The sequence below is a fragment of the Fukomys damarensis genome, unplaced genomic scaffold (assembly GCF_012274545.1).
Source record: "Fukomys damarensis isolate Sample0158 unplaced genomic scaffold, DMR_v1.0_HiC HiC_scaffold_16, whole genome shotgun sequence".
Classification (NCBI taxonomy): domain Eukaryota; kingdom Metazoa; phylum Chordata; class Mammalia; order Rodentia; family Bathyergidae; genus Fukomys; species Fukomys damarensis.
The window spans coordinates 68875992-68893086 of NW_022900928.1; the positions used below are offsets into that span (position 1 = coordinate 68875992).

The 17095-nt window shown below is 36.5% G+C and overlaps 1 protein-coding gene across 5 annotated transcripts; it reads left to right on the plus strand.

The window, feature by feature from the left end:
- Positions 1–105: 105 nt before the first annotated feature.
- Positions 106–14108, plus strand: Sc5d (sterol-C5-desaturase). Of its 5 annotated transcripts, XM_010629231.3 has the most exons (8): positions 106–206; positions 636–662; positions 3841–3905; positions 4512–4601; positions 9445–9662; positions 10539–10668; positions 12942–13042; positions 13417–14108. In XM_010629231.3, the coding sequence occupies exons 5-8, from the start codon at positions 9453–9455 to the stop codon at positions 13870–13872; spliced, it is 897 nt and encodes a 298-aa protein (XP_010627533.1). In that variant the 5' UTR covers positions 106–206; positions 636–662; positions 3841–3905; positions 4512–4601; positions 9445–9452; the 3' UTR covers positions 13873–14108. The 5 variants fall into 5 exon arrangements, with proteins under 5 accessions (XP_010627533.1, XP_010627532.1, XP_010627534.1 ...); XM_010629230.3 differs by lacking the exon at positions 4512–4601; XM_010629232.3 differs by lacking the exons at positions 636–662; positions 4512–4601.
- The last annotated feature ends 2987 nt before the right edge of the window (positions 14109–17095 follow it).

Sequence of the window (17095 nt, forward strand, 5' to 3'; positions counted from 1 at the left end):
GGCGAGCACGTGACCGCGGAAAGTAGAGCGCTACCGAGTCGCGCGATCCGCCGTCATATCAGCTTATGATGCCGGCCGCTGATTGGCTGCCGCGCCTGCCGCCAGCGCGTGGCTAAGGTTCTCTCCTCTGGCGCATTGGCTCGCAGAAACCAGGCGCAGCACTTAACCGAGCGGTGTAGTCTGAAGCGACGCCCGACCTTGCACAGGTAGGTGCGAGGGCACGGAGCCCAACGGCGGAATACATCCGTGACGCGGTCCCGGGGGGGATCGGGAGCCAGTGCCAGTGCCACGACCTTCCTTTCTCCCGGCGTCTCTGGGGTCTCTTACATGCCTCCCAGGTGCCGGGCGCCGGGCCGGTCCCGGGCGCGCCTTCCGGAGCGGGCGCGGGGCCGAGGATGACGGGAGCCTGTCACCTGCGGCTGAGCAGCCTCGGGCGGCGCGCTGGGGCTGGGACAAGGTCCCTGCACCCAGGGCGAGGCCTGGACTGGAAGGAAAGTGGAGCGGTTTGGGCAAGGACTGGGCGTTGTTTGATTTTGGCTGTAGCGGGAAGTGTGGCCGCTGAAGACTGTCATGCTTTACTTTGCTACTGATTTCCCTCCCTTCCGGGAATGATTTTTTTTTTTCTTTTTCTTAAGGGGCAAAGGAGTCAGGCCGAAGAATTGGTCAGTATCTGTCATTTCTGCAATGTAATTAGAATAGAGAGACGGCAGCCTCCAGTTTTAGATGACTAGAAGGGAGTAGGATGTTATTACTTTACCATCGTAAAAAGAAAACTGCTGTGTCCTGACAAATTTTCAAGGTGGTGTAGATGAAAACGTTGCCTCCATAGAGAAAGTTACCGAACTGAAAAGTCTGTATCAACCTGGTATTGTTAACCGGAACCCATATAAGTGGTCATCTTTATATCACTGTCATCCCTTTTTCAGTTACCTATGGTAAATATCTAATACTAAGTAAATGACCCATAATCATTTGCAGAGTGCTTTTATGCTCGTTATATAATGTAATTAGAATTCTTCAGTGGCATATATAACATCTTGAGACAATGTAGTAGGTAAGAGAACAGGCCATAGAATGTACTGTACATCATAGCTGTTACTTGTGACTGGGCAGATTATTTAAATAATCCTGATCTCAGCATCCTGTGTGTGTAGTGGATTATTATAGACATACCTGCATCATAGAGTTGGGACAGTTTTCACAATACATGGTTCTCAGTGTTAACTGTTATTACCTATATTTTTTAAGATCAGGAAAAAGGAATAGTAGGTGCAGTCATTCTGAGCTTAGTAGTGTTTTGTTGAGTGTTTTAAGAAAAGGTCTGTTTAGCTGGGTGTGGTGGCGCACACCTGTAATCCCAGCACTTGGGAGGCTGAGGCAGGGGGATTGCTATGAGTTCGAGACCAGCCTGGGCTACATAGTGAGTTCCAGGTCAGTCTCAACTACATAGTGAGACTATGTAAAAAAAAAAAAAAAAAGGGTCTCTTTGGCCGGGCGTTTAGCTCAGTAGTCCCACTGCCTGCCTCTCAAGGGCAAGGACCCGAGCTCGATCCTGGTACTGGAAAAAAAGAAAGAAAAAAGAAAAGAACGAAAATGTCTGTTTTTGCAAGGACAAATAATATTTAATATAAACACCTGTTTCAAGCAGTAGTACTTAGGGTTAGCCCCTAACTTTAGGGGATGTAACCCTTATATCTTGAGCTTAAAGACTCACTAATAATTTTTTAAATGTGAGAAGTCGAATAGTTGACATAGTGGTAAAGAGGCAGTAAGTAGGACCTGGGTGAAGTTCATGGGCTTTGCAACCTCTTTGTGTGATTGGATGCTAGCTCCTGCCTTCATTTACTCTGTGACTTTGGACAGGTTACTTGAATTTTCTGTGTCCACCTTCTTCATCAGTAAAATAAGGATAATACCAGTATCTTGGAGTTTTTTTGAAAGGGTTCAATGAGTTAATATATATATATATTTACAGTTCCTAGTATATGGCAAATGCTAATCATAATTATTACCAATTATTTTGCAAAAAAAAAAATCAAATGGCACCTTTTCTGCCTTAATTTAGACTCAACTTTGGCTCCCACAATAGTAATTGTAGTAATTCCTATTTGTTGAGTATCTCCTGAGGGTAGATGGTGTCAGAAGACTAATTCTACAATTCTATTACTTAGGTCTCATTAGCTCTGTTTTACACATGTGGGTTGGAATATAAACATACTTTGAAATTTAATTGTAGTTTTGAAAACGTATCCATCACACTTTTTTTAATGTTAGGTGTCAGAAATTACAGTGTATTTGTGCATGCATTCACCAAATACAATTAATTAGAACCGAAATTTAAGAACACTGAGAACGGGGTTGACATAATATTGGAACTTCCTCTAGATTAACTGAGAGGCATTTCCTCCTTCCAGGCACTGATTTACTGTTGAGCAATGATGTGCAGGGAATATACAAATGAACACAATCAACATGGTCTTGCAATAAAAGGAAAATTAGAGAGGCTTTCTTAGGTTTTGTGGGGGTTTTTGTTGTTTTTTTGTTTTTGGTTTTTTTTCCATACTAGGGACTGAACCCAGGGTCTTTATATTGACCTACATTCCAGTCCTTTATTAATTTTTAATTTTGAGTCAGAGTCTTGCTAAATTGCTCAGGCTGTACTTAAATTTGCAGTCCTCCTTCCTCAACCTCCTAGAGTTCAAGGATTACAGGTGTGTGCCTTCATGCCCAGCTGAAAAGTGAAGGACTGAGATTCTTTTAAGGACTGAATTGTTATGTATTATTTATGATAATAAAGATTGAACGAAGAAGATTTCTAATTAATGTTTGGGTTCTTTTTTTAGTTGCACTGTACTATTCTATGTACAGTAAGGTATTGAATTAGGGCTCTATGGCATTACAGATGATCCCTATTACTTAATGATAGTTCAAAGTAAGATTTCTTTTTGTCTTGATATCAGAGTGATTTGCAGTCACTAGAAATCATATTTTGAATTTTGATCTTTCCCGTGGCTTGTAATATGCAGTGTAATGCTCTTATTTCTGGTCATCCCAGTCAGCCAGTCCAGCATCAGGAGAAACAGCCAAAACTGTATTGTTCTGTGTTGCTGATCTAGGATTCTTGGTAGGTTAGGTGTATTAAAGGCACTTAATAGTTGATATTTTCTATTTGTGGTAAGTTCACTGGGACATAAGCCCAAGGAGTATCTGAATAGGTAACATGTAGATTAGTCCAGTTCTTACCAACCTTTAGTGATATAGCAGTATCCTTTTTAATTGAGTGTTTATGTTCCCTGGACTCACTGTTTATGTTAATACCTAGCATTTGGTGTTAATATTTTCCCTGAAAAGTAATGAAAAACATTTTTAATTCATATTATAAGCAAAAATCTAAACTCATAAATAATGAGCTTGTAGAGTTTGATTTTTATGAAACTCTAAACAACACAAAGAGAAAATGGACAAAGGATTAAGGACAGACTTTATTCACATAAAAAATAAATGCTCAACCATACTTGTAAGGTGAATCTAGATTGAGTATGCATCAGGGTGTCTTCTTTCCTGTTAATTGATGAATGTTTAAAAATGTGATAATATCCTCTGTTAGTAAGGTTGTAGAGAAATAGGCATGATCCTCCATTGTGTGAGCACTCACAAAGTACAATGTCCACTATGGGAGGAATTTAACACTATGTGCTTATAAAAAAGGTTGTAAGTACAATTTCTCTTTGACCTGATTGTAGTGCTTGTAGACATGTACTAGTATAAGGTTAGTCACAGTCTCCAAGTCTGGAAAGACCTGAGAACCAGACAATTGTTTTGCTTTTGGTTTTGCTTTAGGATCAGCCCTCAGACTCATTTGATGTCAAATTCTAATTGACTGAAGAGCCCCGTACACCTACCAGGTATTCCTGTCTTGCTTGCTAATACTATTTTACTTTTGTTGTTGTGTTGTTACTTTGGATTTAATTGCATGTGAAAACACAGAAAATGAATTAACCTGATGAGTGATAATGAAAATAAATGAACATCTGTTATTAATAGCATAGTGTATGATATGTCTGTCAGGCATCCTATTGAAGAAGAAAGTGTGGGAACCACCACTGTGTGGTATAAGGAAGACAGAGATTGTTTTACAGTGGCAGCAAAGACCAAGAACTTAACGAAAAGTAGGAAAAATTTTTCTATGGGACAGAAAATGAAGAACTTAACTGTGTTTGATTAAGCATATTTGACAATAAGGAAGTAAATAAATGCCACTCGTTGCTGTGTTGATCATGAAACAACCTAGTATATATGAAAAACTGCACTCAGGAAGAATAGCAGCATTAATAAGGAAGGATTCAGAAATTTAGAAAATAGTGTGAAAGTATAGCAAAGACTAAAAGTTTTATTATTCCTAGTCAATTTTGTGACTTTATCGTAAAAGTAATGTTACTGGCATTTATTTCTTCCACCCCCACCTCCAAACACACACATGTTGTGACTGGAATACTTCCTTTCTTGCCAAGGAGTGTCATGCCCTGAAAAAGTATTTGCACTGTCTGCACAGCTAATGGAGGCCCAAGAATCAAGACTTACTTAAGAGCTCAGTCATAAAGGTCTGTTTTCAAAGTTACTTAATGTCCCAAGTGATGTTGGTAAATCCACATTAATAAATGTGTAGTATTTTAGCTGACATTAGGATTTGAAAAAGAACCTACAGGACCGGGGATTTAGCTCAGTGCTTCTGCCTCTTTCCTTGCAAGCACAAGGTCCTGAGTACCATCCCTGGTACCAAAAAAAGAAAAAGAAAATGAACCTATAAGGATTTTCTATCATGGGTGAGACGATGATACCTAACCTCATTAATTGAACCATACATTTAATAGCCAAAAACAATAAGTCAGAAGAAATGCCACATATTGATCATGATGCTTCTGTCAGTCATTTGTTGGATGATGGAGAAATTACTGGGAGGTTTTTAAAGACACATAAGCCTGGGGATAGTAATGATAACATGAAGGATGACAGTGCTACATTGTGAACACAGAGGCAGAATCACTAAAGCACTGTGGCCATAGTTACCACATAGAAACATGTTCCTAAGACATGACATTGGTAGAAATCTTTTCAAAAGGCCATCTTGGGTGTCAGTGTGTCATCACCTGAGAACCCTGATCCTGGCATATTGTCACTGTTTAGGTGACCAGAAGTAATGGGTCTTTTTTGCACACATGAACATCTATATCCACAGGGATTGAGTTTTGATTTTGTATGTATTTGAAAGTTTACCAAATGTTTTAAAGAGAAAAGTAATAGTTTTCATAATCTTTACCAATTCTATAATCAATTATTAGACTGTTACATATGTAGCTTACTATACTTGTAATTATGAAATTATAACAAATTGTCCTCATATAAACTATAATACTGTTTATAGAGTATTTATCTAATTTAATGTGAATATTCATACATTTTCTAAACATACCAATGTGATGATGATATTTGTGACCTTTGCAAAGTCTAGAAATTCTGAATTTCAGAATGTACCTGAGGCCAGCCAGATGTTTTAGATGGGAATGGTAGACCTATACTGTAAAAAGAAGTAGCGACTTCCAAAATAGCACAGTAAGAACCTTTGGAAATCTGCTCCTCTATAAAAAAAAAAACACTGACAAAAGTTTTCAAAATCAGCATATTTGGATCACTAGAAAGGAAAGGTTTATAATAATTCTAAGAAGCATTAATTTAAGGAAAATTGCTAACTCCCACTAGGAATAATGAACTTTACAGTATTTTAACTTGTCCTTTCTTCATCTCTCTGGTAGTTTTGAAAACTAACAGCCTTATAACAACTGAAAAACAGTAGCCTGGCAACCACTGGGGGAAACAGCACAACTTTGCAGCTCTGCTATGACTCCCAACCCAGAGAATTGTCTCTATTTGACCTCACTGACAGTACCCTGAAAAACTTCATTCTCAAGGACTGTCTTCCTTAGACCTGTTTTAGAACTTGCTTACTGTAAACATCCTATCTTTACCAAGATGTTTGTCAAGAGTAATCATTCTTAAACATCAGGGCGCCTGGAGATGCTGTTACCAGTAGGCCCTGAGAAGAGTCTGACCAAAAAATTAAAAAGGTCACTCGGGACAATGAGATGTCCATGAGAAGAGATAAAGGGCTGTGCATCTACCTAAAAAATGAAAAGACCTTGATGTTTCATCTTTGACCTTGAAGATCCATTCAAGGTAGAAGTAAAGGCCAAGTCAGAGTTCTAAACTATTCACAGAAATACTGAAATCATGACCCAACACATGCAGCACCTTCGCAGAGGCTGGGAGACTTTTAAGGCAATTGTATAAGTCAAAACTAGAGTCTTCAGTAATTGTGCCCAACAAAGAATACAGGTATTATACAATTAATTCAGGAAAATCACTTAACTGACAGCAACATGGAACCCTAGGGATGGGAAGGGAAACATATAGATAATATGATTTCCAGAGGTGCCATGTTACATTATTTAAAATATTCCTTTCCACAAGAGAAATTATGAGACATACAAATAAATGGACCTGTACACACTAAAAAAGACAGTTGCTATAAACTGTCCCTGAGAAAGCCCAGATGTTGGACTTATTGGACAAAAACTGTACATCAACTAATGGAAAGATTTTAAGAGAACTAAAGAACAATCTGTTTAAATAACTAAAAGAAAGTATGAAACCATTTCCTACCAAGTAGAAAGCATTAGTTAAGTAATAGAGATTATTTTTAAAAGAACCAAATAGAAATTCAGGAGTTGAAAAGTACAATAACTGAAATTAAAAGTTTAGCAGCAGATTTAAGCTGACAAGAAAACTAGTGGACTTGAAGATACATTGTTTGAGATTTTCTAGTCAGAAGGTCAGGAAAAAAAAAGAAGAATGGAGACACCAGACACGGTGGTCCACAAACCTTTAAATCTAACTGCTCTGGAGGCTCAGGTAGGAGGATCACTAGTTTGAGGCCAGTCTGAGCAATTTAGCAAGACCCTGACTCAAAAATAAAATTTAAAAAGGGCTGGTGATGTAGCTCAGTAGTAGACCACTTGCCTAGCATGCATGAGGTCCTGGGTTCAATTATCAGTATTGCAAGGAAAAGAAAATAAAGTGGACAGAACTTCAAAGACTTGTGGAACCCTATCAAGCATACCATATAAGCGTAATGGAATTTCTATAAAGAGTAGAGAGAAATATTAGAGTTTAAGAAATAGTGATGCCAGACTCCTCAGATTTGATAAGAAATATTAACCTAAAAAGCTTAATAGTATAGAGAATGGAGATTTTTGTTGTGATGAAAATATCCTGAGATTAGATAGTGGTGATGATTGCACACCTCTGGGGATGTGCTGAAAAGCTAACGAATCATGCACTTCAAAATGAATTTTATGTAAATTGTATCTCAATAAAATTGTTTAAAAAACAACAAGACTGCTGGGTGTGGTGGCACATGCCTGTAATCCCCAGCACTTGGGAGGCTGAGGCATGAGGAGTGCTGTGAGTTCAAGACCAGCCTGGGCTACATAGTGAGTTCCAGGTCAGTCTCAACTAAGTAGTGAGACCCTGTCTCAAAACAACAACAACGGGGGTGGGGTGCTATTTATATGGAGATGGGAAGATCTCCAAGATATTTATTATGTTAAAAAAAGGCATTTCACAGTATATAGCATACACTACTTTCTGTAGGGAAGAAGGGAAAGAAAAATTTGTAGTTGTTTGCTCTTACATTAAAAAACAGCATAAGGATTGATAGTGCTAGAAGAGAGATGACAATTACACTGTGTAAAGACATGGGTGGAAGCAAGAGTTCTCATTATCAATCTTTTTATATCACTATCATTTTGAATGCTGGGTAAGTATTATTGTTTTTAAGAGACTGTCTAAATCCCTGTGGGCTACAGTGGGGAAATCTTGTGGGGAATCTGGGTATAGCTGAGTGTGGGCTGCAAATAAAGGCATAAATATTTTAAGAATTTTTCTTCTATATAGGCTATTTCATAAGTCAGTACATAATTACATGGCCCAGTATGTAGCAGATAAAGGCCATTTCAGCACCTGAAATCTCATATGGTCAGTCAGTGGTCAGGCTGATTTTTTGTTGTTCAAAACTTAAGAGAGATTTTTTAGAATGTTGAACTCATTTTTCTTTGCAAACACTGTGGTGAAGAATAAGTATATCATAAGTGATCAGATCACAAAAACCATGTTGCCGAACTGCATTATAATAGTACTGTGACTCTACAGTAGACTAAAGTATTTACTGAATGAGTAAAGTTTTTCTAAAATTTAAACATGAGGAGTAGGAGCTGGCAAACTTTTCCTGGAAAAGTTTAGATGGAAGGATGGTGAGGAGAACAGGCAATAAAAAGGATCTAGATGGAATGTGTCTTATGTACCCATATCCTGTGATGTAAACATTCATTATGTGCCAAAATATACTAGTGAAAAAATGTAAAATATCTTTGACTTTGTTTCTTACAAGGACTCAACCCTCCTTGTAGTAATAGAAAAGTAGTGAGAAGGTGATATGTGACATTTGGACACATGAATGTTTTGAAACTGATTCTGAGTTTCACCTCCAGGCCACAGTTTGCCAGCCTCACACTAAAATACTGATTAAAAGGAAAGAGATAAATGTCTTCTAGTTCTTAACTGGGAAAGTAGTTCTGCCCTTGTGCTGTCATTGGGAGTTCACAGAGCAGGTAGTCCCTGACTTCCTGGTTGTGGTGGCAGCATCGGTACCTTTTGAGGAGTTCCTCTTGGGTGTCAGCTCTGAAATAAAAATCTGAAATATGAGTCCTTCAGAGGACAGAGATGAGATGAAACTTGTAACCATTGAGTACCTGGTCTTCTCCATTCCTGTCTTTGTGACATGCCATGTTGCCACAGGAGCCCTAACATGGAATTAGAGCTGCGTTTATGTCACTTAATTAGCTTGGTGGCCTTAGAAGAAGGAAAAGCTTTCTGGGCCTCTGTTTCTCTAGCTGAGCTTTAGTGACTTTGTGTATAATATAAGGAGATTGGACTGGAGATGGTATTTAGATCTCTTCTGATGCTAAAATGGCATTTAGAGGAGGAATCTATTGCCAAGAGACTATATGCTGTATATAGTCTTTTTTTTTTTCTTTTTTTGGTACCGGGGATCGAACTTGGGTCCTTGCACTTGCGAGGCAGGCCACCGAACCGCCGAGCTGAATCCCCAGCCTTATGCTGTATATAATCTTTTTTTTTTCTTTTTTTGGTACCGGGGATCGAACTTGGGTCCTTGCACTTGCGAGGCAGGCCACCGAACCGCCGAGCTGAATCCCCAGCCTTATGCTGTATATAATCTTAAATTGGAAACTTCATGCATGGTTTTTCTGAGAAAGTTTTGCTTAGAAAAATACAGACACGATAAGTAATTGTTGCACATTTATCTTTCAGAGTCGAAGATGGACTATGTTCTCAGTGGCACAGATTATTATTTTTTTACACCATATGTATATCCATCCACATGGCCAGAGGATGACATATTTCGACAAACTATTAGTCTCCTGATTGTAACAAACCTTGGTGCTTTTGTCCTTTATTTCTTCTGTGCAACACTGAGCTATTATTTTATCTATGACCATTCATTAATGAAACATCCACAATTTTTAGAGGTAAGATATTTTCTTAGCTATTTTCTAACTACTGTTACAGTAAAATAAATTGTGATATATAGTAAAAATATATGATCTTTTGCCGGATTTTCAGATTAAATTGGGTATATGTAACCATTAAAGTTTTTGAAACCAGCCCCTAAAATGGATTAGCTTTTTTTCTGAGTGATACTCTTCATCCCTTAATTTAAATATATGAGTGAATCTTAATTTTTTTTTTGTTATAAGACTACTATCTTACCTTGCTAAATACATGGATGAGAATATTTTTGCTAATACAGTATTGATGAACAATAAATGTACTCATTTATTTAATTATGTTGTTTGACTTTCACAAACTACAATGTGCTTTAAACATGTATGTTTTTCTTTAGTCAGGAGATTCAAATTCACATCATTAGAATTGTTTTAGTCATTCAATTATTTGTATTTGTCAGTTACTCCAAGGACTAAAAAAAATTTTTAGGAGCTTTTTTGGGGGGAGTCTTTTTTGTTTCTTTTTCCTTTTTGGTACCAGGAATTGAACTTGGGGTCTCCCACATGCTAGGCAAGTGCTGCACTGCTGAGCTACATTCTCGTTAATAATAAGGTTGGGGATAGAAGGTAATTATGAAAGAAATGATTATTTTATAAATAGAGATTTAGAATGAAAATTTTGTGGGAAGGAGAAAAGATTTTAGAATTTAAGGTAGTTATGTTATTTGCTCAATACAAAATTATTTTGCTTATGTGCTCTCATGTTTTGAAATTTTGTAGAAAAACAATATGGAGATGTCCCTTAATACATGTAAGAGAGTTTCAATACGAAACATTTTATGCCATTTTTGTTGAACACAGATTTTTGTAACTCTTAAATACTGGACATTTTATTTTCAGAATCAAGTCTATCGAGAGATTAAATTCACCATCCAGTCAATGCCATGGATCAGTATTCCTACTGTTGCATTGTTCCTGTTAGAGGTGAGAGGTTACAGCAAATTATATGACGACATAGAGTTTCCCCATGGTAAGTAAAGAAGACAGCAGTCAGGAGTCTGGCCTAAACTGGGCTGATTTCTTTACAGAAACAATTCTCCTTCTCCTTTCCTTCATTTAAATTGCTTAGTTGATTTTTGTGTTCTGCTTTCATGCATTCATATCTTGCCACATTTGTGTATTTCCTTTATTTTGTCTATCAACTTTAAAGTCTATTATAGATGAAATTGTGCCTGGGAGAAAATTAAGTGATCAGATAGGCCCTTGAATTTGTTTCCTTTTTTTTTTTTTTTTTTTTAAGCAAAACATTTATTGGTATATTTTAGATTTAGATTATATATAATGATAATATTAATCATAGGGAAATTGACCCTTTATATAATATATCCTGCCTCTTCTCCCACCCCGACCCTTCCCCTCCTTATATACAGAAGCTTTGTTTCCATTTTTAACTTCTATTTGACTTTTTTTTCCTTTTCCCTTTCTCCCTCCTGCTCCTTGTTCTCCTTCCCATTAGAACACTTTCTTCCCATTTCCCAACATCCATTGTATGTCTCAGTCCTTATTTCCAGTTTCAGTTCACACCAGAGAATGTGGCATTTAAATATGTGTGTCCAATTTATCTCACCTAAGAGTATGGTCTCAGGGTGCATCCATTTAGCTGTAAATGTCTCAAGCTCATCGTTTGTACTAGCTATGTCTTGTAAACAAATGGATAAAGAAGATGTGGGTTTTTATTCATATAATGAAGTACTGCTCTGCCGTAAAGAAGGATAACCTTATTTCTTGTTATTTTTCTTGAATCCAAACTTTAAAAAGTGATTCAACTGGCACATGAATATTGCTAAAAAACTGAAAATATGAGTTTTTAAGAATTTAATGTAAAGGTACAAGATCCCAATGATGAATGCAACTGTACTGTATACCTAAAATGTACCAATAAACTCAATGAGGGAGAAAAAAAAGAATTCATTGTCCTATTACCTGGAAACTAAATCTTTTGTCACATATCTGCCCACTTTTCTGTCTGTATATGTCATTATTTATGTGGCAAAAATGGAATTGTATTGTACATACTGGTTTGCACCAAGCTTTTTCCACCTCAATAAATATGGGCATAATTTCATATCAATAAATGTTGACATTAAATAGTGCATTAGTTAGAGTATTTCATTGTATATATGTCTATCATTTATTAATTGCTAATCACTAGACCTTTAGATATTTATATTTGTTTCTGTTGTAAGCAGTCTTGCAATAATTAAGTCTTTAAAATTCTAAAACTATTTCATCAAGATATATTTTTAGTATCTAGACTATGGAATACAAGAACAGCAGTTAGCATTTACTGAGTATTAAAATGTGCTAATGACAGTCCTAAGCTCTTCTCATGTGTCAAAGCCATTTATTCCTACAACAGTTCTGTGAGGTGGCAGCTATTACTTTGTTTCTTCTGTAGGCAAGTAGATTAGGTGCATGCAGTATTTCAGTAACTTGCTTACTTTACTCAGCAATTGAGTGGTAGATCTAAGACTTGAACCCAGGCATGCTGGCCCTAAAACCATGCTCTAAAAGTGAGAGGTCAGCTACTTAATGAAGGGGGCAGCATTATACACTAGAATTGCCTGGGCTTTGAAAAATGATTAGGCATATGACTTAAAAATAGAGGGAAGGGGAGCATTCTAGATTTATGGGATATGTGAGTAAAGGGGCAGATATTAAGAGTATCAAGATTTCAGGGCACTGAGTAAACTCACCTGGTTAGAGCAGAAGTGTGGGAATGATAAGGTTGAAAAGGTCAGAAAGGATCAGTTTATGGATTAATGATAGGCTGGAAGCATTTAGTAAAAAAATAGGTTCCTAAGCAAGAAGATCCTATTGTTAAGATAATGATTTAGGAAGGTTATTACGAAGGAAAATGATCAAGTAGTAGTATTCTCAGGGATTTAAATAAAATAACGTGTCTCAGGAATGACCTTTTCTGTCTTATGTATCTTTATTATTTAATAAGAAATTACACATTGATAGGTAAAATTTTGTCTTTTGTATATCAGTTAAAAATTAATGTAAAAAAAGAAATCAATTAAATGTTGGACATTTCAAGTTCTTGTGAGAAGAACAATAAGATAATGACCAGATTTCATAGAGTGAGGGGAGATTAATTTATAATGTATTGAGTTAGCCAAAACAGTTTATGTTGTTTGAATCTAGGATTCCATTTTAAATTTACATGGACATGTGAAAAGTGAACTCTAGTCCTAGGAGCCAAATCTTGATTCTCCTGTTTCCTCTTGTCTCTTCTAGGCTGGTTACAACTCATTGTTAGTATAATATCCTTCCTCTTTTTCACCGACATGCTGATCTATTGGATTCACAGAGGCCTTCATCATAAACTTGTATACAAGGTAGAGTCATTAGAAGGGGAAATAATATTATACATTTCAGCAATGTATGATTATCAATTTTATTCTCTTTCCCAAGAATTTCCTTTAGTAAATGTTTAAGTAGCCAGAGTCAGCAGGTACATTTTGTTCTTTTTTTTTTTTTTTTTTTTTTTTTTTTTTTTTTTTTTTTTTTTTTTTTTTTTTTGGTGGATCTAGAGGGACTATGTTGAAATTTTGCTGGTGGGTTAAAGAAGGAGGGTCTTTTATAAAGCTTTTTTGCTGGTTCCAAAGGGATCTTTTAATTAGGTTGTCTTCATAACATGAGTATGCAAAGTTAAGTTGACTGTTACACTGGGTAAAGCTCATGGTGCTAATTATGTTCCTTTCTTCTTTAGCGCATACATAAACCTCATCATATGTGGAAGGTTACTACTCCATTTGCAAGTCATGCTTTTCACCCACTGGATGGCTTTCTTCAGAGTCTACCTTACCATATATACCCTTTTGTTTTTCCATTACACAAGTTGGTTTACTTAGGTCTGTACATCTTTGTTAATGTTTGGACAATTTCCATTCATGATGGTGATTTTCGTGTCCCTCGGATGTTTAGGCCATTTATTAATGGCTCAGCTCATCATACAGACCACCACCTGTTCTTTGACTATAACTATGGACAGTACTTCACATTGTGGGACAGAATTGGAGGCTCATTCAAAAATCCTTCTTCCTTTGAGGGGAAGGGACCACATAGTTATGTGAAGAATATGACAGAACAGAAGTGCAATAGCCCTTCAGAAAACGGTTATAAAAATGAAAAATTAGGCAATGGAGAGCTTAAAAAGATAGAGTAGATTATTGCCCAAATCTTAGTTATTTTTAATAAGGAGAAATAATTGATACCCAGTGAAGATACATGGCAATATGTGGCATCACTTGATAATCAGCATTGTGCACACTGCTGAGTAACATTGTGGTAAATCAAAGGAAGATGCCGAGAACACCAAGATTCTAATACCATGTTTCAAATACTGAGTGCTGGTCCAAGGACAGTTTGTATCTTTCCGACCAGCAGATCTATTGTTTTTATAGCCTCAACAACAGTTTTAAATAAGAAAGAATAAACTACTGAAGGGACCTGGCTGTATATCCTTTTGCCTTGGTCTACCCATAGTCAGTAAGAAAAATTCATTGTGTTCAATAATTCCACAGCTAAGTACCATAACCAAAAAATACTAATGTAGAGATGGTTCCTTGTTTGAGGAATGGTTAATTCTTCAGTATTGGTATGATGATGACTACTTCTAGAACTTTGCTCAATTAGAAACATCAGTGTGGAAAAAAAGCTGATATATTAGTGTTTATACCAGTGACAGTAAATTGGAATTTTTAAAAAATAACAGCTCTATCATGATTTAATTCAGATATGAGATTATTTAACTGAAGATATTGATGGTTGCCATTGAAAACTATTATTCAATAAGCATAAAAGTTAAGAAATAGTATATTAGGGAAATTTGATGCTCAAATAATATATTTGACATTGCTGATTTTTTAATTAAATAGATGCACTGCACTTTTGATATTTTTCAAAGTTACAAATCTGAATAAGAATAAAAGGAAATAATTTGGGCTGGGAATGTAGCTCAGTGGTGCCGTACCTGCCTGAGTTCGATTCCTGGTACCAAAAAAGAAAAATGAAATAAAATTTATCGGAAGATGTGTGTGCAAATCTCATTCTCCTATTTCTCTCTCTGATAACTTTCCCCTACCTCCTCAAAAAGTTTTAACAAACACTTTCATAAAAAAAATGTGTGTTGTAAGAAATGTGTTGGAAAAACATAATTTTAAAGATATTCTATTGCTATTTATGTAAAATCAGTAAAGTATCATACTGTTGTTAAACTGCATCAGATAAATATTGTAGTAGTACAAAATAGTCTTTATACAAATTGTTGTAAATTTGAAACCAGGTATTAGATTGTTAAAACTGTTTTAGAACCTTCCCAGATGCTCATTGTCAAATAGAGGAAGAGCGAAGGGGATTATTACATTCTTTTTATGTCTCACATTTTATCAGATTTATAGTTAGTTTCCATGTTGATCTTATGGGGCAGTTTGATTTGGTTCTCATCTAGTTTGGTTTACAACCAGAATTGTGGAGAGAATTGAGTTTGTGAACCAAGGTACCACTGTATTTTAGCAGGAGACTAGTCATAAAGTGTAATGCCTGGGATCTAGAAGAAAATGATTTTCAATTTTTAAAATGTTGAATTCAGTGTACCACTTTTTTTAACAGGTAAATGGAGTTGAGTACTTTTCGCTAGTCCCACCCAGCCCAGTGCTTCACTTTGCCCAAGAGTAAGAAGGAAATTAAAGAGAAGTAAATTTGTTTCTTAATAACAGTGACATCTAATATGTATTGAGCTTTTCTCCATCAGGCATTGCTGTGAGTCTTTGACATGATGAAACTAAGACTCAAAGAAGTGAAGTAGCTATGCAGGGTTTACTTCTTGTAGTGCAGCTGTTCCTGGTGAGTGGGCAGCTTTCCACATATTCGTTCTGCATCTCAAGCTCCATCTTACAGCTCTTCCTTTGTATTAGCCCAGAATCCAGTTTGTCGAAGGGGGACATGGGGGAAGAAGGAAACATCTGTGCATGAAGAGTTTCTCTGAGCTGTACCTCGAAGTGGTATATATATATGTCTTTTGTTCCCATTTCTTGGAGAAAACTCAATCACAGCCCACTAGACTGGACAAAATTCATCCCTAGCTGTGTCTGGCTATATGCAGGGATGAAGGAGAAGCCAGTTTCTTGAATAGATAGCAAACTTTACCACATCCATGTGGTTTATTACCCTCTTCATGAGGGAAATGGAAATAAAGATATTAGAGTGATAAATGAGCTCATTTCAAATTTTCCCTGTGCTAGTTGTCTTAGTATCTTTAATTCCATACACCAGTATCATTGTGAAAATGATATCAAGGTTTTATTCCTGTTTAGCTAATACAGAGGAAAGGATGTAATTTATGAGGAGAAAGAAAAGTTCTAAAAAGTATTAAGAATAGTCAAATTAATCTCTGCCTTTTCACCCTTGTTAAAGTTTTGGTCTTTTTAAGCTGAATTGTGTTGAGTAATTCCAAGTTTACTTTTTTAATGCTTCATTATATTCTATTTTCTATTAGAGGAGTTCAAAGAATATTCAGGGAAGTAAGGACCTAAATTCCTTCCTATAGGAACAGCAATTGAAAAACTTTCTTTCCTCCTTGACTTTGAAACCTTTTATAGTTACAGAATTAAAGGGGAAAATCAAAGTTACATTTTTTTACTTTTCTGGTAGAAATTGGAGATAGATGGAGATGATTTCAAAAACCCACATTTAGTGTGTCTTCATCTTCCTCCCTTGTGTCTGTAACACTGAATGCTATGAATCTGCTCTTCCCCTTGTTTCTTTCCTCCTATCAAGAAAGCAGGGATAGGTATGGGGGAGAATTATGGGTTCAATTTTTAATGGGTGCTGTTTATAGTACAGGAAGTTATTTTACAGAGGAATGATGTCTGGGAGATAGATCAGAGCAGAGATTTGGGATTAATTTAGGTAGAAAAAAGGGTGAAGTCATGCATTTGTCATGGAGAGCAGAAATTACGTTATCCAACTAAACAACTTCGGTGCTGTGGTCTGAACAGAGCCTTGAAATTCATACATTAAAACCAAATATGATAGTGTTAAAGGTAGGACCATTATGAGTGATTAAGCCATGCCCTCACGAATGGGACTAAAGGTATAAAGGAGCTCTATCCCTGTTTTAATTCTTCCCATCATGTGAGGACCCAGCATTTGTTTCCTCCAGAGAGGATGCAGCACCAAAGAGCCATTATGGAAAGCGATTGAGTCTGCCAGACACCAAGCCCTCTGGCACCTTAATCTTGAATTTACTAGCCTCTAGAACTGTGGGCAGTTAATTCCTGTTTGTAAGTGACCCCCAGTGGAAGGCAGCAGGAAATAACTAAGGGAAAAGAATTTTCTTTCCTAGTCTTTGTAACTTAATACTAAAAACACTTGACTGACAGTATTAT